The 22,802-nt window shown below is 41.6% G+C and overlaps 1 protein-coding gene across 2 annotated transcripts; it reads right to left on the reverse strand.

Annotated features, from left to right (window-relative positions):
• Positions 1–1,776: 1,776 nt before the first annotated feature.
• Positions 1,777–22,531, reverse strand: notchl (notch receptor, like). 2 transcript variants are annotated; one of them, XM_079240176.1, is made up of 11 exons: positions 22,452–22,531; positions 19,178–19,322; positions 18,640–18,972; positions 16,309–16,520; positions 15,695–16,034; positions 12,528–12,703; positions 11,648–11,709; positions 7,664–7,787; positions 5,200–5,297; positions 4,760–5,091; positions 1,777–3,859 (listed from the first exon to the last, which is right to left on the reverse strand). In XM_079240176.1, exons 1-11 carry the CDS (start codon positions 22,501–22,503, stop codon positions 3,349–3,351), a joined length of 2,385 nt encoding a protein of 794 aa, XP_079096302.1. In that variant the 5' UTR covers positions 22,504–22,531; the 3' UTR covers positions 1,777–3,348. The 2 variants fall into 2 exon arrangements, with proteins under 2 accessions (XP_079096302.1, XP_079096301.1); XM_079240175.1 differs by having other exon boundaries at positions 7,664–7,790.
• Between the last annotated feature and the right edge of the window lie 271 nt (positions 22,532–22,802).

The raw sequence follows: 22,802 nt of genomic DNA on the forward strand, positions 1-22,802 counted from the left end.
GAAAACAAAAAAAAGACATTGTTCGTATTTAAGACATTATATTTATTTTTAAATTCTTTAAACAACAGAAAAAAATATAATTTTGTTCAGGGGTTATTTTAGATAAAGTGTTTAAGCGTGTTCAAAAAGGATCTGAACATAAAAGACAAGAGACTCCGACATTGTTTTGTGTAAAGTATTGACAGATTTTCCTCTACTAATACTTTCAGAGATGTTATGTAGTTTTTATTTTAGGTTTTAAAACAGTTTATGTTGGGTTTACTGTCATTCCGCTTATTTTTACGTATATAATATTTCCCATAACGAAAATAATATTTACCATTTAAGAGCGAAGAGTGGTCCTGCTCACGTGACATGCAGACCTTAAGAAAAGGAAAATGCACTGATTAAAATTTAAAAGCACATTTTTCCAACAAAAAGTTAGTCAAAGTCAAACTGTAGACAGTTTGTAAACAATGTAAACATTGTTTCGTCACTCAGCTTCGTTGCGTCATCGTTTCCTAACTGCGTCATTTGTGGATTATTTCGCGCCTTTACTTATTTAGCTGTTTATAAATAAACACCAAATATGCACCATAATTCCCGGCACGTGCCATATGGTGAATGATTGGAAGGGATCTGCGTATGGAAACAAACTGCACCACGTGGGAAGTTTTCTCTCAGTGACACAAATCAGTCTTTAAAAAAAAATGCACCAAAAACATTCTAGTTACCAGTTCTGTTATCATGTCTGTGGCTCAGTTTGAAAGCTCAGTCATACAGCAGTCTGCACGTGCCACCCCTGCGCGTGATGCCAGTCCTTCTTAATTTGGCATCGCCATTAATGAAACTTTCTTTCAGTCTGAACCACATTTACATTTCAATCATCGGGAACACGCGTGGGAATGCGCCAAAGCCTCCACTGTGACACCCTGCTCTTCTCACAGATGCGTCAGTTTTAACAGCTTATAAAGCTGTAAATTCAGCGCAGTTTCCCCCTTTTCCCACGACCAGGCAGACCCCACGAAACCTTTACATCTTAATAAAGACTTTTTCTGTCATAAACAAGAGAATAATGCAAACCTGCAGGAAACCACAGGGAACTGGCATGAAGTTGCATTTTTATCCTGCCTCTTTGCTTTTTGTTCACTTCAGATTTTAACAAGAAAATGAAAGAAAGAAAAAAAAATCCACAGAAACTGCAAAAAGACAGACATCAAACTTATTTAAAGAGATTAAAAAAAAAAAGTGAAGGTGTTCAGTCACATCTCTGAGTGTGAAAACCTGATCCGTTTGTGAAAGAAAGAAAGAATTTTATATAAAAAACGCAATGAGTGAGTTAATATTGTCTTTACCGTTTCTAACTTCTGTAATTAGAAATAAAAATATATCTATTTGGAATTGTTTTACAGATATTAGGGATGAAGTTTTGGCTCTTTTTAGACAAATCGTTTTAAATACAGAAAAAAGACCAAAAATAAGTATTTTAAATATAAAATATTATATATATATATATATATATATATATATATATATATATATATATATATATACTCTACTAGGCTGTGTGAGACTGAGTTCGTCATGAAAGTTTCCACAAAGTTCTGCATGTTTGTTGTGATAAACAACAGCGTCAAAGAGAAGCATATTTACGACCCACACAGTCACAGAGTGACTAGAAAAACTCGCACATCAGATGTTTTTTCTTGTTTGTAATTCCAGAAGAAACCACACAAGGACACACACCTCCAGATAATGTAAAAACTAAAAATCCTCACACGATAACTGGATGCAGGATGATGCTGTGAAGCAGGAAAGAATGGTTTCACACTTACATCAAGAAAAAAATAAAGGCAAAAAGAAGTTAAAACAAGTGTTTGTGTTTGGGATTACTGTGAATTTCCAGAGCAAAGTTATTTATAATTTTTTTTAACTTATAAAAGTCTCTGTTTTATGTGCTTGCCCAAGATCTTTCCTTTAAATCATTACATGAACACATATTTGTGCTGCAGGAAAAAATAAAACCTTGTTTTCAGTTAATTTCTGCTGAAGTCAAACACAGATGACTTCTGCAGCATGAGAGAGAAATTTGTACTCACTGAAGTACTTCATAGTAAAAACATTTCTTTTTTTCTCCTCTTTTCTTGTTAGTTAAAGTCAAGGTTTTCAAAGTGAATAAAGCTGAGGAGATGTGTAAAAGTGAAGCCTATGCGAAAGTGTCCAAATCTGCAGTTCCCCCTTCATCCACTAGGGGCTCCAGAAGGGAGCCAATCCCCATAGACTCCCATGTTAAAAAGACCAACTTCACAGCAGAAATAAACATGTTTACAGTAGAAATAACATATTTACAGTCGAAATAAACACGTTTACAGCAGAAATAAACACGTTTACAGTAGAAATAACACATTTACAGCAGAAATAAACATGTTTACAGTAGAAATAAACATGTTTACAGCCTGGTCCTAAAACATTTTTACTTTTATGACAACTGTGAGGGCGGTAATTTTTTTTATTTTTTTTATTTTTTTTTTAAATAACTAATCTGTTTAGAAGTTATTTAATCTTAAAAGGAAGTGTGTGTCCTTTTGAGTGACAGGTATCCATATCCAGTGGCATGAAGGCAGAATGTTGTACAACCATGGACTTTAGCTCGCCAAACCAGTTAGCTCCTGTTAGCTCCAGGTTTAGTTATGTTGATGGGTGTCAAACATCTGCCCCACGCTCCCAGCTTCCCCCTCCCAAATGTCTGGGACTCTGTCCTGATCAGTGAAAGCAGGTAAAACACACTGAACACTTCCTTTAAAGCCCACCTTAACCAAAACTATTTATTTTCTGAAGATAACAAGATAAATTATTATTATTACAAAAATGGTTCTTGTTACCTCCAGAAAAAATAACTTGTCATCTTGAGATAACAATTAAAAAAAAAAAAGAAAAAGAATAACCATCAAGGATGCCCACCCTCAACTTCCGTACATACATATTTGTACATGTATACATGTAATTTTTTTTTTTTTTTTTACAAATTCTCATTGAATAATTCTGCAGCAATCAGAAAACAGACAGCTCTGATTGGAGCTTATCCCAAAAATGTCTTTTTATTAATTGAATATATAAAATGTCTCAGAATATTTACAACCATATCCTCCTCTATGAGTAAAAATATATACATAAAAGGGGAAAATAACACATCTAAGTACTGCTGTATTTATCTGGCATGTTTGTAAGAAATATGTAATTAAAGGGGCATTTAAAGCCAGATTCAGAGGATGCTGGCCTGCTAAACTTCACACCGAGTCCTGTTGTCTTGTTCTTCCTCCCCGTCGTGTTGGCTGAAAGAAAAGCAGCCGAAGTCTCTGTCTTGTCTTCCTACAAGGCTGTTTGTCTGGAGTCAGTGTTGTTGTTTGACCTTTCACCTCTACTTTTCTGCTCTGTATTTGCCACGCTCGCCACGGCTTGTTCGGCTCTGGCGGAGTGGTCTCCGTTTCCAGCTGGCTGGCGATCCGGTTGGGTGGAGGCATCCGCGGGAGGGGAAACGACCACCCTCTCAATGGGCTCGTTGGCTGTTCTGCCGCTCACTATGAGATAATTGGGCTCTGGTTGGTGTCCACTGGAGCGGCGCTGCAAGGCATGCTGGGTACAGGAAAAGGAGCGCTGCCGAGGGGCGGGCTGGGGCGACAGGAAGTGAGGCGTCGTGGCTCTGGGGACTTCCTGATGTCTTTCCCGGTCCTCGTCTTCTGAGGTCACTTCCTGTAAGGTGCTGATTGGACGAGGGGAACGCCCCATGACTCTTGGAGGAACGAGCGCTGTTGCTGATTGGTTGAGCTGCGGTCGCCAGTTCTGAGGGGAGGGATACTGCATCCGGCCCATCGACCAATCGCTGACAAGACAATGAGGGACCATGTGATTAGACCTTTAAGGTGCAGTGTGTAAGATTTACTGACACCTAGTGGTGAAGATGTGCATAGACATGACTACAAATGCCGGTGAAAGGTCGGTGGCCATCGGTGGCCAAAACTCTTGCAGACATGAACATGATGGCAGAACTACTGTCTCTATGTTTTCCAATCCCCCCCGTACCTCTCTGGTTGGTCTGCTTCTTACCTCAGACGCTGAGAAATTAAAACTGCAGTGAGAAATTGTTTCAGGGTGTTTTTAAACTAAATTCTGGTTTTAAATTTTTTTTTTTTTTTTTTTTGAAAAGGAAACTTCAGTTCTAAGTTGTACGATCTGAAGAGATTTAAAGGCAGAGTATGTCAGATTTCAAGGCGATTCTTTCCACCACCAGGTGGCAAACACCAGGCCGTGAGCAAAACCACAAAACTGCTACCTTCACAAACGACCACAGGATGGCAGTAGTGAGCAAAACTCACCCCTCACCCTCCTCCTTGCCAGCTCCAATGAGGGCAGGAATCGCTTGTGAGCTGTAGCTCAGAGCTGCTCTGCAATAAATGGGCTTATACTCCCCCTACTGGTGGAAAAATAGTACTTTTTTTTTACTGGTCAGAAAACATTCAAGAAGGGTCTTTGTCATTAATTAAACTTATAATTTAATAAAGTATCAAATATGGACAGACTGGAACTTACATGTTTAAAAAACTATCTAATTATGATTGTAGTTTTTTTTTTTTAGTTAATTTAATTTGAAAATATTGAAAATCTTACATACTCTACCTATAAAGACAAATTCTCCTCTCAGTTCACTAAAGTGATGCAAGAAATGGACAATTTGACCAAAAAAAATCAGCCTAACACACAAAGGATGGTTCTGAAAGCTTACTTTTGTGGCGGGGAGGTCATATCTCGATGAGCTATGATCCCAGAGAAGGAGGCACTCCTTCCAGGCAGCGCTTGGGACCCGACCCATGAGGAGTACATTAAAGCGCGCTCTTCCCACGTCATGTCGCTGGCTGGATCTACGGGAACAGGCCCTCTCTCTATCTGATGAGCCAGAAGGAGTTCCAGGACCTGGTGGTGCATGGCCTCTCTGGCCACATCGATGGGACGGCGACCTCTGCGGTCGTGCAGATCCAGGTTGGCACCATGTAGGAGGAGGAGCCTGGCAGTGTCATAGCAGCCATGGAGGGCAGAAAGGAAGAGCGCTGTCTCGCCCTAACAGGTACACACATCCAGCAAACTGCTGAGGGTTTTGCTTTCATCTAAATACTTGCTGTTTTTATATAAAGTCACAATAATCATGTGGAATATAAAAGCAGCTACCTTGTTGTCTTGGAGGTCCACAGCTGCCCCATAGCGGATCAGGGTCCTGGCCAGGGAGAGGTGATTTACTGAGCATGCCCAGTGCAGGGCTGATCTCCCTGAGAGACAGTGTGAGCGGAGAGGAGGTGAGGGGGTAGAAGGGAGGGAGTAAGTCAGCCAGTGAACAACCATTACACAACAGAGTTGAGCCCAGAGGGTGAAGAAAGGGGAGATGACAGGAAGGGTGTTTCAGCTGGAAGTGGAGAGGAGACGATGGGACGCGAGGACAGATTACAAGTGGTTGTAGAAAGACAGAGGCAGGAGGGAGTGACAAAGCTAATATGTCTATCGACCCGACTATTAACTTTGTTCTGAGTCAGAGGAGGAGAGCAGGGGAGCTGGAGGACAAACAGCAGGGGGAAGGAAGGGAGAGGAGGGAAACAAAAAGAGGACGTGAGAGAAACGGGGTAAGTTTCACGTTACTCAGCCCCTCAGTTTCCAAGTGTTCCAAAATACAGGCTGGGGATGAGATGTGGACCAGCCGGCCCAGCTCGCGGTTCAGAAACATCTCCGGGACTAGATGTTAGATTTACAGGCTGGACTCTAACTGGGGGTTCCTGCTGCTAAAAGACGGATGAGGTGACACCACTGGTCAGCCAAACTAGGGACGCACCAATCCACTTTTTGGGAGTTCCGATCCGATCTGAAACTTGAGTACCTGCCGATACCAAATCTGTTTATGTGAACATTATTGTGACTATAGTTATTATTGCTGTTATAACTGTGTAGGATTTCATTAGGTTGTAATAAATGACCCATCCTTTCTGAAGTTACCTCACCAATACAAATATAATAATTCAATTCAAATTTATTTGTACAGCGCCACTTCACAACAATGTTGTCACAGGACACTTTACATACACATCATTTCAAGCCAATTCATACATATCCTTTAATAGGAACCAACTGATTGCATCGAGTCATGACTTGGATCCAATCCCCCATCCTGAGCTGCACACGGCGACAGTGGGAAGGAAAAAACTCCCCTTTAACAGGAAGAAAACCTCCGGCAGAACCCGGCTCACGGAGGGCAGCCATCTGCCTCGACTGGTTGGGGTGGAGAGGACATTATTAAACATTACAGTTTAATAATAATAACAAGATTATAGTTCAGTATTGTAACATTGTTTTATTCTTTGCAGCACTTCGGAAACTGTTTACGTGTATAAAATGTGCTGTATAAATAAAGTGGATTGGAATGGTTTACAGATCTAACAATTTCAACAAGTTTTATTGTGATTTGGTACATTTTACCTCAATACAACTATAAATGTGTGGTTTTGAAACAAAAATCTGGATTTTAGTGGAACAAAAAAGTTAATTTTTACCCTTCAAGTCATTTATTTAATTTAAAACGCATCCGAAGCATGTCATCAAACACATCTGCGCTGGCTTGTGTGGTATCGGTGCACTTTTATTAATACCAAGTACAAGTACACACGCTTGGTATTGAGCCGATACAGATACAGGTATCGATGCATCCCTACCAGAAACCCACTGCTGATGATAATCCAGTACTCCTTGTCTCATATATGCTAAACCTAAGACCTCATGCAGCGTTAGCAAAACTCCAACAAACAAAATCAGAACTCCATCCATCTATTTTCTTAACATTTCAGTCCAGTTAAATGTCGCGGAGAAGCTGGCGCACATCCCAGCAATCACTGGGCACAAGTTCGGTACATCCTGGACTGATCGCCAGTCCATCGCAGGGCAAATCAGAACTCTCTTTGAGAAATTAAAATTAGAAAATGCAGATTTACCCCCTGTTCTATTTCCCATACTCTGGATTCCTCCAATCAACTCCTCTCCTCAGGTCTTTCCACAAGGGATGCAAGGAGAGGAGGGGAGGACAGACACAAGGACAGAGGAGCCGCGGTAAAGGCAATAACTTTTACTTCAAACCAATGTCGGCTAAATATTCCCAACCACATGTTCAATAACGTCTGTTTGATGAGATTTAAATCTCTTAGTTTCACCGTAAATGTTCGCGTGTGAGCGATTAAGATTCTTTCCTTTCACAGACCACACATGCAGAAACACTTGCGCTTACAAGCCTCCTCTCTCCTTCATGGAACCGAGGCATCCTTCATATTATTGATCTGTGAACTAAATCTGGGTTTAAAGCAAGAGGATGAAGGAGAGAGGAGACGACAATGAGGAAATTTGACGAACAGCATTTCCTTTTAATCCCGACTGTCAGTTTGAATCAGGCCACTTCATGAATTATGAAGGATGAAAGTGACATCAGAAGGAATTTCATGTTTTTCTTACAGGATTTATTTTATTGCATTAATTTATTTATATTTGTGACCATCTGATTTGTACTTTAACACCAAAAATGACCTGGAAAACTTTCCAAAATGAGGTTTGGGGTTTAAATTGGGAGCCAAAATAACACATGTGAATAACAAGGAGGCATTACCAGTATGATCTGTGTTGTTGACTGGAACTCCGGCTTGCAGCAGCTCTAAAACCACTCTGTCCAGTCCGCTTCGAACAGCTCGGATCAGGACAACAGACCCATCTGGACCACACCATTCTGCTGACTGCTAACACAACAATAATGTGATAAACATACAAAACACACAAAACCCTGACATTAAACACAATAACCAATCTCTGACCTCTTTATCATGTCCACCTGTTCAACTGCCAGTTAAAGCAGATATCTAATCAGCCAATCACATGACAGCGACTCAGTGCACAAAGTCATAGACGTGGTGAAGACGATTTACTGAACTGAGCATCAGAACGAGTAAGAAATGAGATTTAAGTGGCTTTAAACGTTGCATCATTGTTGTTCTGGTTATTTACTGGGATTTTCACACACATCCATCTCCAGGGTTTCCAGAGAAGGTCTGAAGAAGAGAAAACATCCAGCGAGCAGCAGTTGTCTGGACCAGAATGTCTGGTTGATGTCAGAAGAGAGAGGAGAATGGACAGACTGTATGTAGCATTTTCATCATGTCTGAACCCACAACCCATCCAGCCTGGAAGCAGATGGTCTCCAGCAGCAGAAGACCACAGCGGGTTCCCTCCTGTCAGTAAGAACAGGAAACTGAGGCTACAATTCACACAGACTCACCAGAACTGGACAATAGAAGATGGAGAAACGTTGCTGGTCTGATGAGTCTCCAGTTCAGCTCCACATTCACATGGTAGGATCAGAATCTGCTGGAAACATCATGACAACATGGATCCATCCTGCCGTCAGGATCAACACTTCAGGCTGCTGCTGGTGGAATGGTGGGGGGAGGTTTACTGGTCCCACTTTGGTCCCCTTAGTACCAACATGACATGGTTTAACCAGCACAGCCTACCTGAGTCCTGCTGCTGACCATGTCCATCCCTTTCTGAGCACAGTGTAGCATCTTCTGATGGAAACTTCCAGCAGGATGATGCACCATGTCACAAAGCTCACATCATCTCCACCATGACGATGAGTTCACTGTCCTCCAACGGCTCCACAGTCACCAGATCTACATCCAGCAGAGCAGCTTTGGCATGTGGTGGAACGGGAGATTCTCATGGTGATGAGGTGGAACAGGAGATTCTCATGGCGATGAGGTGGAACGGGAGGTTCTCATGGTGATGAGGTGGAACGGGAGATTCTCATGGTGATGAGGTGGAACGGGAGATTCTCATGGTGATGAGGTGGAACGGGAGATTCTCATGGTGATGAGGTGGAACAGGAGATTCTCATCACGATGAGGTGGAACGGGAGATTCTCATCACGATGAGGTGGAACGGGAGATTCTCATCATGATGTGGTGGAACGGGAGATTCTCATGGCGATGTGGTGGAACGGGAGATTCTCATCATGATGAGGTGGAACGGGAGATTCTCATCATGATGTGGTGGAACGGGAGATTCTCATGGTGATGTGGTGGAACGGGAGATTCTCATCATGATGAGGTGGAACGGGAGATTCTCATCATGATGAGGTGGAACGGGAGATTCTCATCATGATGAGGTGGAACGGGAGATTCTCATCATGATGTGGTGGAACGGGAGATTCTCATGGCGATGAGGTGGAACGGGAGATTCTCATGGTGATGAGGTGGAACGGGAGATTCTCATGGTGATGAGGTGGAACGGGAGATTCTCATGGTGATGAGGTGGAACAGGAGATTCTCATCACGATGAGGTGGAACGGGAGATTCTCATGGTGATGAGGTGGAACGGGAGATTCTCATGGTGATGAGGTGGAACAGGAGATTCTCATCACGATGAGGTGAAACGGGAGATTCTCATCGCGATGAGGTGGAACGGGAGATTCTCATGGTGATGAGGTGGAACGGGAGATTCTCATGGTGATGAGGTGGAACGGGAGATTCTCATGGTGATGTGGTGGAACGGGAGATTCTCATCGCGATGAGGTGGAACGGGAGATTCTCATCACGATGAGGTGGAACGGGAGATTCTCATGGCGATGAGGTGGAACGGGAGATTCTCATGGTGATGAGGTGGAACGGGAGATTCTCATGGTGATGTGGTGGAACGGGAGATTCTCATCGCGATGAGGTGGAACGGGAGATTCTCATGGTGATGAGGTGGAACGGGAGATTCTCATGGTGATGAGGTGGAACAGGAGATTCTCATCACGATGAGGTGGAACGGGAGATTCTCATGGCGATGAGGTGGAACGGGAGATTCTCATGGCGATGAGGTGGAACGGGAGATTCTCATGGTGATGAGGTGGAACGGGAGATTCTCATGGTGATGAGGTGGAACAGGAGATTCTCATCGCGATGAGGTGGAACGGGAGATTCTCATGGTGATGAGGTGGAACGGGAGATTCTCATCATGATGAGGTGGAACAGGAGATTCTCATCGGGATGAGGTGGAACGGGAGATTCTCATGGTGATGAGGTGGAACGGGAGATTCTCATCAAGATGAGGTGGAACGGGAGATTCTCATTACGATGAGGTGGAACGGGAGATTCTCATGGTGATGAGGTGGAACGGGAGATTCTCATTACGATGAGGTGGAACGGGAGATTCTCATCATGATGAGGTGGAACGGGAGATTCTCATCACGATGACGTGGAACGGGAGATTCTCATGGTGATGAGGTGGAACGGGAGATTCTCATGGTGATGAGGTGGAACGGGAGATTCTCATCATGATGAGGTGGAACAGGAGATTCTCATCATGATGAGGTGGAACAGGAGATTCTCATCACGATGAGGTGGAACGGGAGATTCTCATTACGATGAGGTGGAACGGGAGATTCTCATCACGATGAGGTGGAACGGGAGATTCTCATCACGATGAGGTGGAACGGGAGATTCTCATCATGATGAGGTGGAACGGGAGATTCTCATCATGATGAGGTGGAACGGGAGATTCTCATTACGATGAGGTGGAACGGGAGATTCTCACGGTGATGAGGTGGAACAGGAGATTCTCATCACGATGAGGTGGAACGGGAGATTCTCATTACGATGAGGTGGAACGGGAGATTCTCATTACGATGAGGTGGAACGGGAGATTCTCATGGTGATGAGGTGGAACGGGAGATTCTCATCATGATGAGGTGGAACGGGAGATTCTCATCATGATGAGGTGGAACGGAAGATTCTCATTACGATGAGGTGGAACGGGAGATTCTCATGGTGATGAGGTGGAACGGGAGATTCTCATCATGATGAGGTGGAACGGGAGATTCTCATCATGATGAGGTGGAACGGGAGATTCTCATTACGATGAGGTGGAACGGGAGATTCTCATGGTGATGAGGTGGAACGGGAGATTCTCATCATGATGAGGTGGAACGGGAGATTCTCATCATGATGTGGTGGAACGGGAGATTCTCATCATGATGAGGTGGAACGGGAGATTCTCATCATGATGAGGTGGAACGGGAGATTCTCATGGTGATGTGGTGGAACGGGAGATTCTCATGGTGATGAGGTGGAACGGGAGATTCTCATGGTGATGAGGTGGAACGGGAGATTCTCATCATGATGAGGTGGAACGGGAGATTCTCATCATGATGAGGTGGAACGGGAGATTCTCATCATGATGAGGTGGAACGGGAGATTCTCATCATGATGAGGTGGAACGGGAGATTCTCATGGTGATGAGGTGGAACGGGAGATTCTCATGGTGATGAGGTGGAACGGGAGATTCTCATCATGATGAGGTGGAACGGGAGATTCTCATCATGATGAGGTGGAACGGGAGATTCTCATGGTGATGTGCAGCAACTGTGTGAAGCTTCATGTCAACATGGAGCAAAATGTTTCCAACACCTTGTTGAATCAGGAATTAAGGCAGTTCTGAAGGAAAGATGGGGTCCAACCCTGTACTAGCCAGGTGGACATAATAAAGTGGCCGGTAGAGTTTGGCCTTTGATATCTCTATAAATCCTTATTTTTCACTACAAAAACCCCAAACAAACCTGCTGAGGAGGACTGAGCAGGGGCGGAGGCATGGCGTTCCTCTCCCATCCTCTAGGTGGAGCTGAAGGGGAACAAAGATTATTTTACGCTGAAGGACTTTGATACAAGTTTATAAATATAAAATATATATATATATATATATATATATATATATATATATATATATATATATATATATATATATATATATATATATATATATACATATATATATATATATATATACATATATATATATATATATATATATATATATATATATATATATATATATATATATATATATATAGTGTCAGTATTATGTCTACAATGAATGTTCATGTGTATCAGTAGCTGTGTTTGTATTTACAAAATGTTTTCATCACTTCTTTGCTTCCATGTAAAAGTTATCAGATTTGATGAAATAGTTGAGTTTTTGCTTATGCAGGTTCATAACTGAAGGAAATGATTATGAAGCATTGAACTATCATTCTGTGTGCAAAAAGCACCGACAGTAATGCTGTTATTGCAGTGTAGATTGGAAATTTGGAAATAGTTGTTACAGGTTGAACAAACTTTAATGTCCATATGTCCTTTCACATCTTTTGGGGACAAAATGGAAATTGTCCTTCCAGGCTATAATCTGGCATGTTTACTTTTAAATCCTATATAATGTGATTTACTTGTTCTGTTTGAATAAAATAAATTAATATTTAAGAAAAATTTTAGGAGTTTTTTTCTTTTTTAAGTAAATGTAAAACTGCAAGAACAAATTGATATAAAATGAATATTTTATCCTTTTAATATTAGATTTATTTCCTATACCAATCTATCCCAACATTCACGTGTCTGCTGCTAAGAGATAAAACTTTTGCTTGCTGACTTCCGCTGTTTTCCTACATTGTATCTGCCTGCGGGGCTGAGAGGCTCCAGCCCGGAAGTGCCTCTGCTCCGGGCTCCGGTGGTCACGGATGGAGGGGTCCTCTGGTCGCCTGGAGCTTCTGATGTTGATGTCTTCCATTGAACTCTGGGTAAAGTCTGTGTCACTTCCAACATCCTGGTCCCTTTTGAGAGGCCTGAAAGCCAATGCACAGTTACCATGCATGGAGATGCTGCAGGCTTCATTTGGTCACAGGGTGGTTTTATTTTTGTCACAAAACAGTAACTTGCTGTTAATGCAAGTAACACAACTTTACTTATTATCTAGTTGTTGTCGTGACAAAGACCTAGTAATGGTAGTCACTGAGTAAAATAACACATTCTACATACGAGTCAAATGATGAAACATCCTTTAATCAATCCTTCATCTCTGGTTTTGAGCTGTGAATAAAAGAGTGAGTCAAAAGCAGCTTCTTCTGAGGCATCCTCTGGGATAGGACGAGGGGATCTGGCATCTGGAAGGGATTTGTGTGCTTGGAGCCAGAATGCCTTCCAGACATCCTCCATGGGGAATGTTTAGACTTGTTCATCCAGGAGGAAGACCGAGGATTCACTGGAGACGTTTTTTCTTTCTTTTTTTTTAGCCGACTGGGGAACACTTGAGGACGTTTGAGCGGAAGAGGTAACTTTAAGGATTAGTAACTTTAGGGAAAAGCAACAGAGGTTAAATGGAAGAAAAGGCGGACTTTGTCTTTAGGAAGTGGCAGCATCGAGTTAATATATAAAAGAGCAAACGTGGATCGACATGCAGCCAACTGGAATGAAACTGTTGCAGTAACTTATGATCAAATCAATCCAAAGCTTTGCAGAAACACAGTGACACCGAAAAGCACCAACATTTCTCCCTAAAGATCATGTTAATGTCATATATATGTTGTTTTGTTGACTCTTGGACGGGTTGAACTGGAATTATTTCGTTGTGCCTGAACGCTGGCTGAATAAGTAATAAAGCTGATTCTGATTCTAAAGAAGAAACCAACCGGTGCTACATTTTCTTCATTTACCTCTTTACCTTTCTTTCATTTCTTCATTCAAATACACATTATTTTAGTCATTTATTTAAACTCCTGTATATCTTTTAGTGTCTTTTATAAATAAAAAGCATAAATCTTCTTTTAAAAGCTGAATTATTAAAGTTCAATAAATCTGTTTAATCTACATTCTCTTTAGTGTCCAGCAGAGGGCGCCACCTCTGGTTGCAGAAAAGGCAGACTGCAGTGTTTGAGTGTTTCCTGTTTTAATGAGGATTTTTATTCGTCCTAATCACTGTGATGATCTCTTCTTTATGGAACCTGAGAATGACCATACCAACAATTATCATGGTTGGGGGGGTGAGGGATTGTTATTTCAATGTCAGCAACCTAGTTTTTACATGAGAAGTTCTGTCAGCATATAAAAAGCATCCCTGGAGTAAATTTTCATGTTTTTATTAAGATCACACCCACCCTCAGTTTTCTTTATGCTAAGAAAATGTGTCATTTAGATATATATCTTATAGCTACAGCTTTGGCTGGGATTATGACAGTAAGTTTGAACTTTTATTTAATTACCTGCTACTTATTTTGACCAAATTTATCATCCATATATCCAGATTTTCTCATCACAAGCCAAACCTCACCAAGCTCATTTTATTTATATAAAACAAAACACATTTAAAAATAGGAAAGCCGTGAAAACCTGTGATCTTCTAAAGAAGTTGGATTTATTTCTGCAAGCCTGATGTCCTTTAATCTGATCCTGCAATAAAGTCCTGGCATTTATTGTTATGGTATGCTCAAGTTTATTTTCTATTTATTTATTTTTACGCTCTATTCTACTCTACTCTCTATTTTTCTCCAGTTTATCTTTTCCAGTTGTGTTCAGTTAAGTTTGGGAATGTACCCGGGCATCTCGGGAAATTGTCCTTCTGTTTTTCTTTTCCAAATAACCACCGTACTGACTAGTTTTAACTAGATGATGACTTTTGTTTTCTCAACATAATAATAAAATGTGAACAAGCAGCTTGCTGAGTGGTCAGCACCTAATTTCATGGGAAATGGTCACAGTTAGTCAGGCTAGTAAAGACGTCCGAGTGTTGTTCTGTTCCCCTGCAGGGAATGGCTTTCCTGCACTCTAACACAGAAAGACCTCTTCTAAATAAATAGTAGAAAATCTTAACAATTGCTTCAGGAAAACCTTTTGTTTTCTTCAGAAAAAATCCTTGTTAAATTTAAAAAAGAAGAAACTGGACAGTTTATTCCATAAGGTAATGACGGTAAAATAAAAAAGCCGAGTGCCACGTGGCTGCGCTCTTCTTCTCTTCTTCAACACAGCATGATGGCTATTTAGTTAGGTATGTTTAAACTGACCAAGTTTACAGATAACACATAATCCCCTTTCATTAAAGAAGGGAAAAAAAAACAGCTGCCTGTAAAATAAGCTGAAATTGACTAATGTAATAATAAATGAAAATTTTATGAAAATCATTACATTATTTTCTAATTCTGGTTCAATACAAATATTTTTTTTAAAAAACCAAACAAATAAGATCATTTATTACATATGACATCAGTCATAAAGTAATATTTAGTCGAACACTGCTTTAATGTTTCCGCTCCAGTCAGATGTCAAGCGCTGGGTTTTGTGGGACTGAACTGAATGGCAATCCTCCAATCTTATCCATGCAGCATTTTACTGTTGTAAAAGTCAAGAAGCCTTTCTTCCACATACCTCTCCATGCTCTCTGTCTGCCTGACTTTCCATCGCCCTGAATTATAAATCATCTTAATGGTACAACATTTAAAAAGTGTAACACATCCCACCAAAGCAAATTCTCACAGAATATGTCTTTAAATGAAACCAACAAGAAAAAAAACATTTTTATTGACATAAAACACAACAGAAACAGCTTATTGCCCTTCATGGTTCTGTGTTTAGCGCCTGCATTTAGTCTCTTCATGAATATTTCAGACATTGCAGTGAGATGTAAAGGATTATTGTTTCAGGAAAGGTTGCAGAGGGAAAACAGACAATAGAGGCGTGACTAGAGTGACAGTTGTGATTATTGCACAGGATGAAATCTAATTTGTTGTACATTGACACCCCCCCCCCCAGTAGACAAAACTTCGTGAGAAAGCAGCTCTACTCACCGCATTCGGATGGCATCCTCCCCCAGCGGTTCCCTCCTCTTCTTCTTCTCTGCTTCCTTGGCTTTCTTCTTCTTCCTCAGGCTGATCTTGTCTCGGTCCCTGCTGGATCGGACCCGCTGGTCTTGGTGGGTTGCGTGTTGTATCCAAGCCTTCGCTTTGCTGTCATCGTTGTCAGCGACTTTAGACCGATGTCTGACTCTGACGCTGCTGTCACTGTCTGCCCGCTGCTGCCTCACCCGCCTCATCACAAAGATCACCACCAGGGGCATCACTAGCAGCAGGCCGATCGCTATGGCAACCACAGCCCATAGCCATGCAGGAGTGGACTCCTTGAATGGAACTTTGAATAAAACAATGACAGTAAACAGGTTATTTTTCTTTTCATTGTGCAGAAAAAACAACAACCTCATTAAAATCATATTTTTACCTCAAGTGAAAATAAATTTATTCTTGATTTTTTTTTTTTTTTTTGTTTCATCACTCAGACATGATAAAATCCATTTTTTTGCACAGTGGAAACACAAAGCTGTTTTGTAGTGTTTGTTTTGGATGGAATTCCAAGCTGGATGTGTGTGTGTGGGATGGAGGGGTGTGTTGGGAAATGAGGGTTTTACCTTCAAATTCCTTTTCCTCCTCTCTGCTTCCTATTTCCTCTCGGACTCCTCTGATTTTGATGACGGCCTTCAGCTCCGGGAGGGTGGGGAACGTGGAAGGCTTGAGCTGCTTCACTGCACGTAGGAAGCTGGCGGCCTCGGTCGCGTAAGGGAAACAGGTAGAGAGCGACAGGGAGCATGGCCTGTTGTCCACTTGCAGAAAAAGGAGGGAGCTGGGAAAGAAAATACGACCAGTCTCATCAGATACTTTCAGACCTCCCACTGTGTGTCAGACTGGGCCCCAACTCCTGTTAAAGGTTCATTGTAATGGAATTTAATGTGTATTACTGTATTTTTCATGCTGTGAAAATGTTACGGTGTCATTGATAAAGAGGTTTTGGACTAGATAAGCGCCCAAATTCTTCCAAAATCCTTTTTCGAACTTAAGAAGCTATTTGGGTCCTCGCCATACGAAGTATGGCAGGGCCCTATTGTTGTTGAAATGTTTATTCTATATTATTATTTTATTTGTTGTTTGTTGAAACCAATATTTGTTCTTTTAAAAGTCCTTTTTTTTTTTTTTTAGTTTGAAATAAAACAAAAAAAAGGTGACTGACTTGGATCTTGTAATTGCCTGTTTATTTTACTGTTACTACATTAAATAGTCTGCAGATGACATGCAGCGTTGAGTGAACTTTTTACTTGTTACACTTTCATCCATAAATATCATCGTTCATTGTTTAATAAGACAGATTTTTTACTGGATTAAACGTGTTTCTCTTGCTTAAGACTTAACTTTTTAGGAAAGCTTTTAACTAATTACTATTTTAAAATATAATTGGCATTTTATAATCTTGTTCTATATCTGATTTAATTACATCTTAGTGTATTTTACCAATTATATTTTTTATTTTTAGGGTATTTTGTTTAATTTTTACAGTATTTCAGTTTTATTATTGATTCTCCAGTGTTTTAGTTTTCCTGATGAGAATGGTGGGGGTTAGGACAGAGACATTGTATTATGCACATGGGTGTGTGTGTGTTGCATGTGTATGGATATATTCATGTATATTTGTGTTGATTTAACTATGTTTATGTATCTGTGACAACGTTAAATTTATGGTCATGTGTGTTTGATGGTAAAGGGATGGGAAAAGCATGTGTGTGTGTGTGTGTGTGTGTGTGTGTGTGTGTGTGTGTGTGTGTGTGTGTGTGAGGGTGCCGTTTGCATGTTCACCACACTTTTAAAGCTATTTGAGTTGCATTTTATGTATGATAAAGTGCTCTATAAATAAAGTTTGATTGATTTGTGATCCCTCTCCACAAAATTTGTAAACCTCCAGTCATAAGTTTTTTTAAAAACATTTTCTCATTAAATCCAACGGGAAAGCAGTCCCAGACCTATCAGCACATATAAACATTTATCTGGATGGTATTCTAACATTTCCTATAATATTCCTCCAGAAATAGTCATGTTGCTGTAAATGTGTTGTCTGTCCAAAAGGTTTGGAGAAATATGGTAGAAAAGGCTTCATGTGTGCACACAGCTGTTTGTATGGATTTATAGCAGATATCAGATATCTATTATAAGCTAAAGATAGGTTCTGGGGAGTCAAAATGTTTACAAGTTTACAGTGTATTTATTGGTGAGTCACTGTATTTTAATGTGATTTGTAAAAATGAAATAAATGAAATGAAATGAAATATCAGGGATAATGTAACGACCCATTTATGCTACTTTACGTACGGAAATGTGGACATCCATTTCAAATGTCATCATATGTCACCTCACATGCACCCACATGTCCATTATGTATCATAAGTACGTATCATCCATGGTGGGAAGTGCTGAGTTCAGAGTTTACTTCCATGTTCTTACTCTGTGTGGTTGTAGTTGCAGGCACACTCACAAAAACCTCTCATGAAATACTTCTGCAGTCATTAATGTTTTTTTTCCTCAACTTCTTTCTCTGTCTTTTTCCTCTTTAGGAGCTTTTTATTTGGCTGTTTCTCTGCCATCGTCTCTGGTTGGTTCATTTCCCTGGTTGTGTGTCAGCTATATAAAACTCACTTTCACTGTTGACCTGTTTTCTGCATCGAGAGAGAGCTACGCTACTTGAAAACAAACCAAATTATGTCCATAACCAGAAAGGATGGTCGGCCCATAACCAGCTCAGGTGACCGACCATCCTTTTTTTGCATCAAGCATAAATAGACCTATTGCACAGCTAGAATTTAATGTCACTTTGTTCCATGTGTCAGATTTCTTTTATAAACCAAACACTATACAATAATCATCTTTAACTTTCCTAATCCTAATCCTAATGCATAAACCTTTTACTAACTACCCACCCGTTTGCATCGGCTGGAGGAGGCTGAGCCAGGAGGTCGGCGAGCTCCTGAGGGCTGAAGTCAAACAAGTTCTTGCTGGTCGAGAGGGGAATGGAGTCTCTCAGTATGAGGGGTGACTGGAGGAGGACGGTGAGGGTCCAGAGAAGAGGGCTGATGCTGACGGAGCCATTTTGCTTTGGGATGTTGATGTGAAGCAGCAGGGTGCCTTTAGCCCACAGAGGCCTCTGGTGTTTGATGCAGTCGCTGCCGTCCCATCCGCAGGCAGCGTTGTTGCAGCCCTGGTCGCAGCGGCCGCTGGCGTAGTAAGCACGGCAGTACTCAGTGTGGCCTGGACTGGAAATCAGGAGGTTGAAGCGTGGGATAAAGGGGAAAAAAGCACAGAATAAATATAATCAGATATTTTTAATTCCAGATCTATTGAATTAACCATAAATAATCCAACATAAATATTAACATAACCTAAAACTTTACGAGGTTTGACACGTTTCAGGTTTCTGAGAAGCCTTAGAAGAGCAGTTAGTGGCGGAAATGTTTTTACTTGCAGTGACCCCTGGCTTTAAGGCAGTCGAACCCATCTCGAAGACAGTCGGGATCCATACACTCTTTATCACATGACCCGTCTCCAAACTTGTCCTTACACTTTCGGCTCTCTGGACACTGGCTCCATGGGTCACTGGACAAGGCTGTGGACGTGGATAAAAAGGTGACTGGGAGTGGTCTGGCTCCAAACAACACAAGTATAAACACCATTAGCAGTGCTTGATTTTATCTGGGCGCATGTCCAACTGGGAACAGCACAGAGAGGATCGCTTTATACTTTGCTTGTAAGCTAATAGTTTTGAGCAATACTTCTCCAGGCTTTCTGAAGATTTTCTTTGGACATGTTTCATTCATTTTCAGCCCAGTTCATGTACCTGTCATATTTTAGAGGAATGTGTTTTTGTGCTGGTTTGATCAACAAATCATTAAGACACATAACTCTTTGGATGAACCAGTCGTACATGGACTTGTGTCAGACTTGTTTTAAATGGGACCTTTAGAAACTTTGTTACTCACAAAGACACATCATTTACTCTAATTTCTTTCACTGCATTTAGTAGAAATACAAACATCTTATGGAACGAAAAAAGGCTTTCTGCAGCAACAAAGTTGTCCCAAAGATACTTTGGATGATAGTTTGACATATTTCAGCTTGATGCGATGTGTGGCCTTTAACATGCTGAAGAAGGGGAAGGGATAGCCTTGTGGTTACCAAGGTGGGCTGGGGTCTGGCTAAATTTCAGGGTTGGTAGCTGAGGTGAATCACTGTGGGCCCTGAGCAAGGCCCTTCACCCCCAGCTGCTCTTGGATTTGATGCAGAGATGGAATTTCCCAGTATAATAAATAAATCAAACAGCACAAATGAAGAAGACCAGTTGCATCTGGACCTTCAGGTGATCCATCTTCTGTTGCCTCATCAGAAATGGTCTCCATTGGGGGGAGACCAATGGGTGTGGGGGGGTTGCCTTCGGGTTCTTGGGGCCCTGGATCCCGCGCTCCATCTGCTCTGGGCGGCTGGTGCCTGGCGGGGCCGGTTCTTGCCGGTCCAGGCCCCCCTCCACCGCCTCCTGGGTGGATGCATGGCTGACTCCGGAGTGGGGCGGTTGGAGCCTGTACTTCGGGGTGGCTGCCGGCTACCTCAGTCTCGGGGTCCACCTGGCCTGCCTCTCGCCTTGTGTGGGCGGGGTCACATTGGCATGAACCCTCTTCTCTGAACACGTTCCACTCTGTTTGTTCTGCATGTGACACAGTCACTGAGTCGTCTGCAGGTTTATTCACTAACAGCAGCTTGTTTTCTTTGTCTCCCATTAATATTTAACCTGATAGTTTTTGGTGCTCCTGACAGTTGATAGTTTCATCCTCCGCAGGGGGAATATGAATCTAAGATTGGCTTGTTTGTGTATATGTGTGTGAATGTGTGTGTACATGCGTTTATATAGGCGAATGTGTATGGGTGTGTATGCGTATGTTTATGCAAATGTCTGTTTTTTCTTTCTTTCTCTCTCTATTGCTCTGTTTTCTTCTTTCTCTATGAGGTATTTTCTTTCTCTTTCTCTTTGTCTTCTGTCTCTCTTCTATCTTCTCCGGTCTGGCCCAGCAGTAGAAGCTCTCTATTACACTTATACAAAATAAATAGAGACATAAAATAAGAATCCAGAAAATCCGGGGGAAAATCATACCAGTAATGCTCTCCTTGGCAAAGTAAATTTGCTCAGCAGAACACAGCATCCAGACCATTATTCTGCTAGCTTAAATGCTGGAAAAAGAAATGGTCTCCATGGAAACGTGCCATTCTTAAAGACTGAGGTATGGCACATGACTGAAAATCATTGGGTGTGATGAAGGGATGGATCCTCCCCAGAGACTGGACCTCAACAATACTGAGAGAGAGCAAAACAAAAGGCAGAAACAACCAGAGAAAAACTTTGGTAAGTCGTTGTCTGAGAGTATTCAGGCCAAGGCCAGATTATCCAATGGGCATTATGGGCACGGGCCAAGGAGCCAACACCCATTTGGGGCCCATTTGGAGACTAGTGGGGGCCACATAGGCCATACACAAGCAGTTTGGACATGAAACAATATAATAATACATAAAAGCCAGATACACCACAGTGTCTAGTGTATTGCTATTAGTTTCACAGTGTATCATTGACAATTTTCAGAATGTTGCACTGGGGAAGTGGGGTCCATGGGACACTCTGGGCCCAGGGGCCTGTGCAGTTTTAATCCGGCCCTGATTCAGGCTATGTTGAAGAGTTAAGCTGCTCTGGCCGAATTCTGGCTTTCAAAGTCATTAGAACTGTAAATATTGTTCGGCTTTTTTCTCTGTATTTCCATTTTCCTGTTAGAAAACAAAGATTGGCCTGAAGACAGTTCCACGGTACGGTGGGTTAGAAGGTAAACAACACCTCCAGGTTCACGTAACTGTGAACTTGGCGAGTAAACGTGATCAGATAAATCCCAAAATGTGCAACAGATCAGTTTATTTAATCTGACATTAAACACGGCTGCAATCACTCAAACGAAGTGTTTTATCGCGGGACCAGCTCACCCACTCGCTCAATCCACTCATTGTTTCAGACCATTAGTAACTGTTCAGAACAATGCAGGTCAGGGCATGGAAGGTGGGTCCTGATATGGCCCGTTAAAGGGGACAGGAAAAGGGCCCGACATAAACAGGAAGTTTCCAGAAGAGGCGAATAGCTAAAGGAAATGGAGTGGGTCGGGAACTCGATAAAGGTCGAAGGTTGTCACCGAGGCAATGAGGAATGAGATGGAGTTGGACAATAGGCTTGGCAGGTGTGTGCGGGACGATGAAATCACAGCAGAAACAATGGAGCTGAAATTAGATGTGCAGTGTTTTACATTTCTGTTTCACTGGAAACGACAGAAAACAGCAGCGTGACACAGAAAGAATAACATAATCACGCTTATTTATTTAAATAAATATTTAAGAAATTTGAACTCCAAAACTTACAGACAGTAAGATTAAGCTTTTTTTTTTTTTTTTTTTTTTTTTTTAAATCTTTTTATTTAATAAAACAAACAAGGATTGAAAATACCTAAAAATTAAACATAATACCTAAGAATATATAAATTATACATATAGTAAGTCAGAGTGTTTGGATTGAAGTCATAAAGAAATGATCAGAAATGCATTTTTATGACAGATAATGTTTCTTTACAGCCTCTAACCACAAGGCTCACTTTGGACTCCTGTTGAAAAGTCAGTTTTATAAAAAACAAATGAAAAAAAATAGCACCAAACTTACTGTGACATGTGGAACTGAGTCCCAGCAACACAAACGTCCTGACAGCCAGCATCTTCAGGCCGACCTGATCACCACCACCTGACCCCTTCCCCCCCCCCCCCCTCTGCTCAGGATCAGAACTCCCACGGTCCAGTCCAGAACTGTAAACTGGCTCAGACCTGCTGCAGTTCAGGCTCGCTGTGTGGATAACAGTCTGAAGCGGTCCTTCCAGTCACCATGAACTGTTAACTCCAAGTTAATTCAACCGATCTCATCATCGCTGACATCCCCTCCATCGACTCTGACCGCCCAGCCCACTTTGTTCACCTTTTTTTCAGAGGCCCTGCGGATATCTGGACGACTTCCTGCCAC

The sequence above is a fragment of the Telmatherina bonti genome (assembly GCF_933228915.1).
Source record: "Telmatherina bonti genome assembly, chromosome: 5".
NCBI lineage: Eukaryota > Metazoa > Chordata > Actinopteri > Atheriniformes > Telmatherinidae > Telmatherina > Telmatherina bonti.

Excerpts from the sequence above, each read along its gene's own strand:
- notchl (XM_079240175.1), bottom strand. The coding sequence starts at position 22,503 with ATGCTGGCTGTCAGGACGTTTGTGTTGCTGGGACTCAGTTCCACATGT. Across the intron at positions 16,521-18,639 it reads CCTCCAGCCGATGCAAACGG|CTCCCTCCTTTTTCTGCAAG; the intron begins GTGGGTAGTTAG and ends TTTCTTTCCCAG. Across the intron at positions 11,710-12,527 it reads GCCCCGCAGGCAGATACAAT|CTCCACCTAGAGGATGGGAG; the intron begins GTAGGAAAACAG and ends GTTCCCCTTCAG.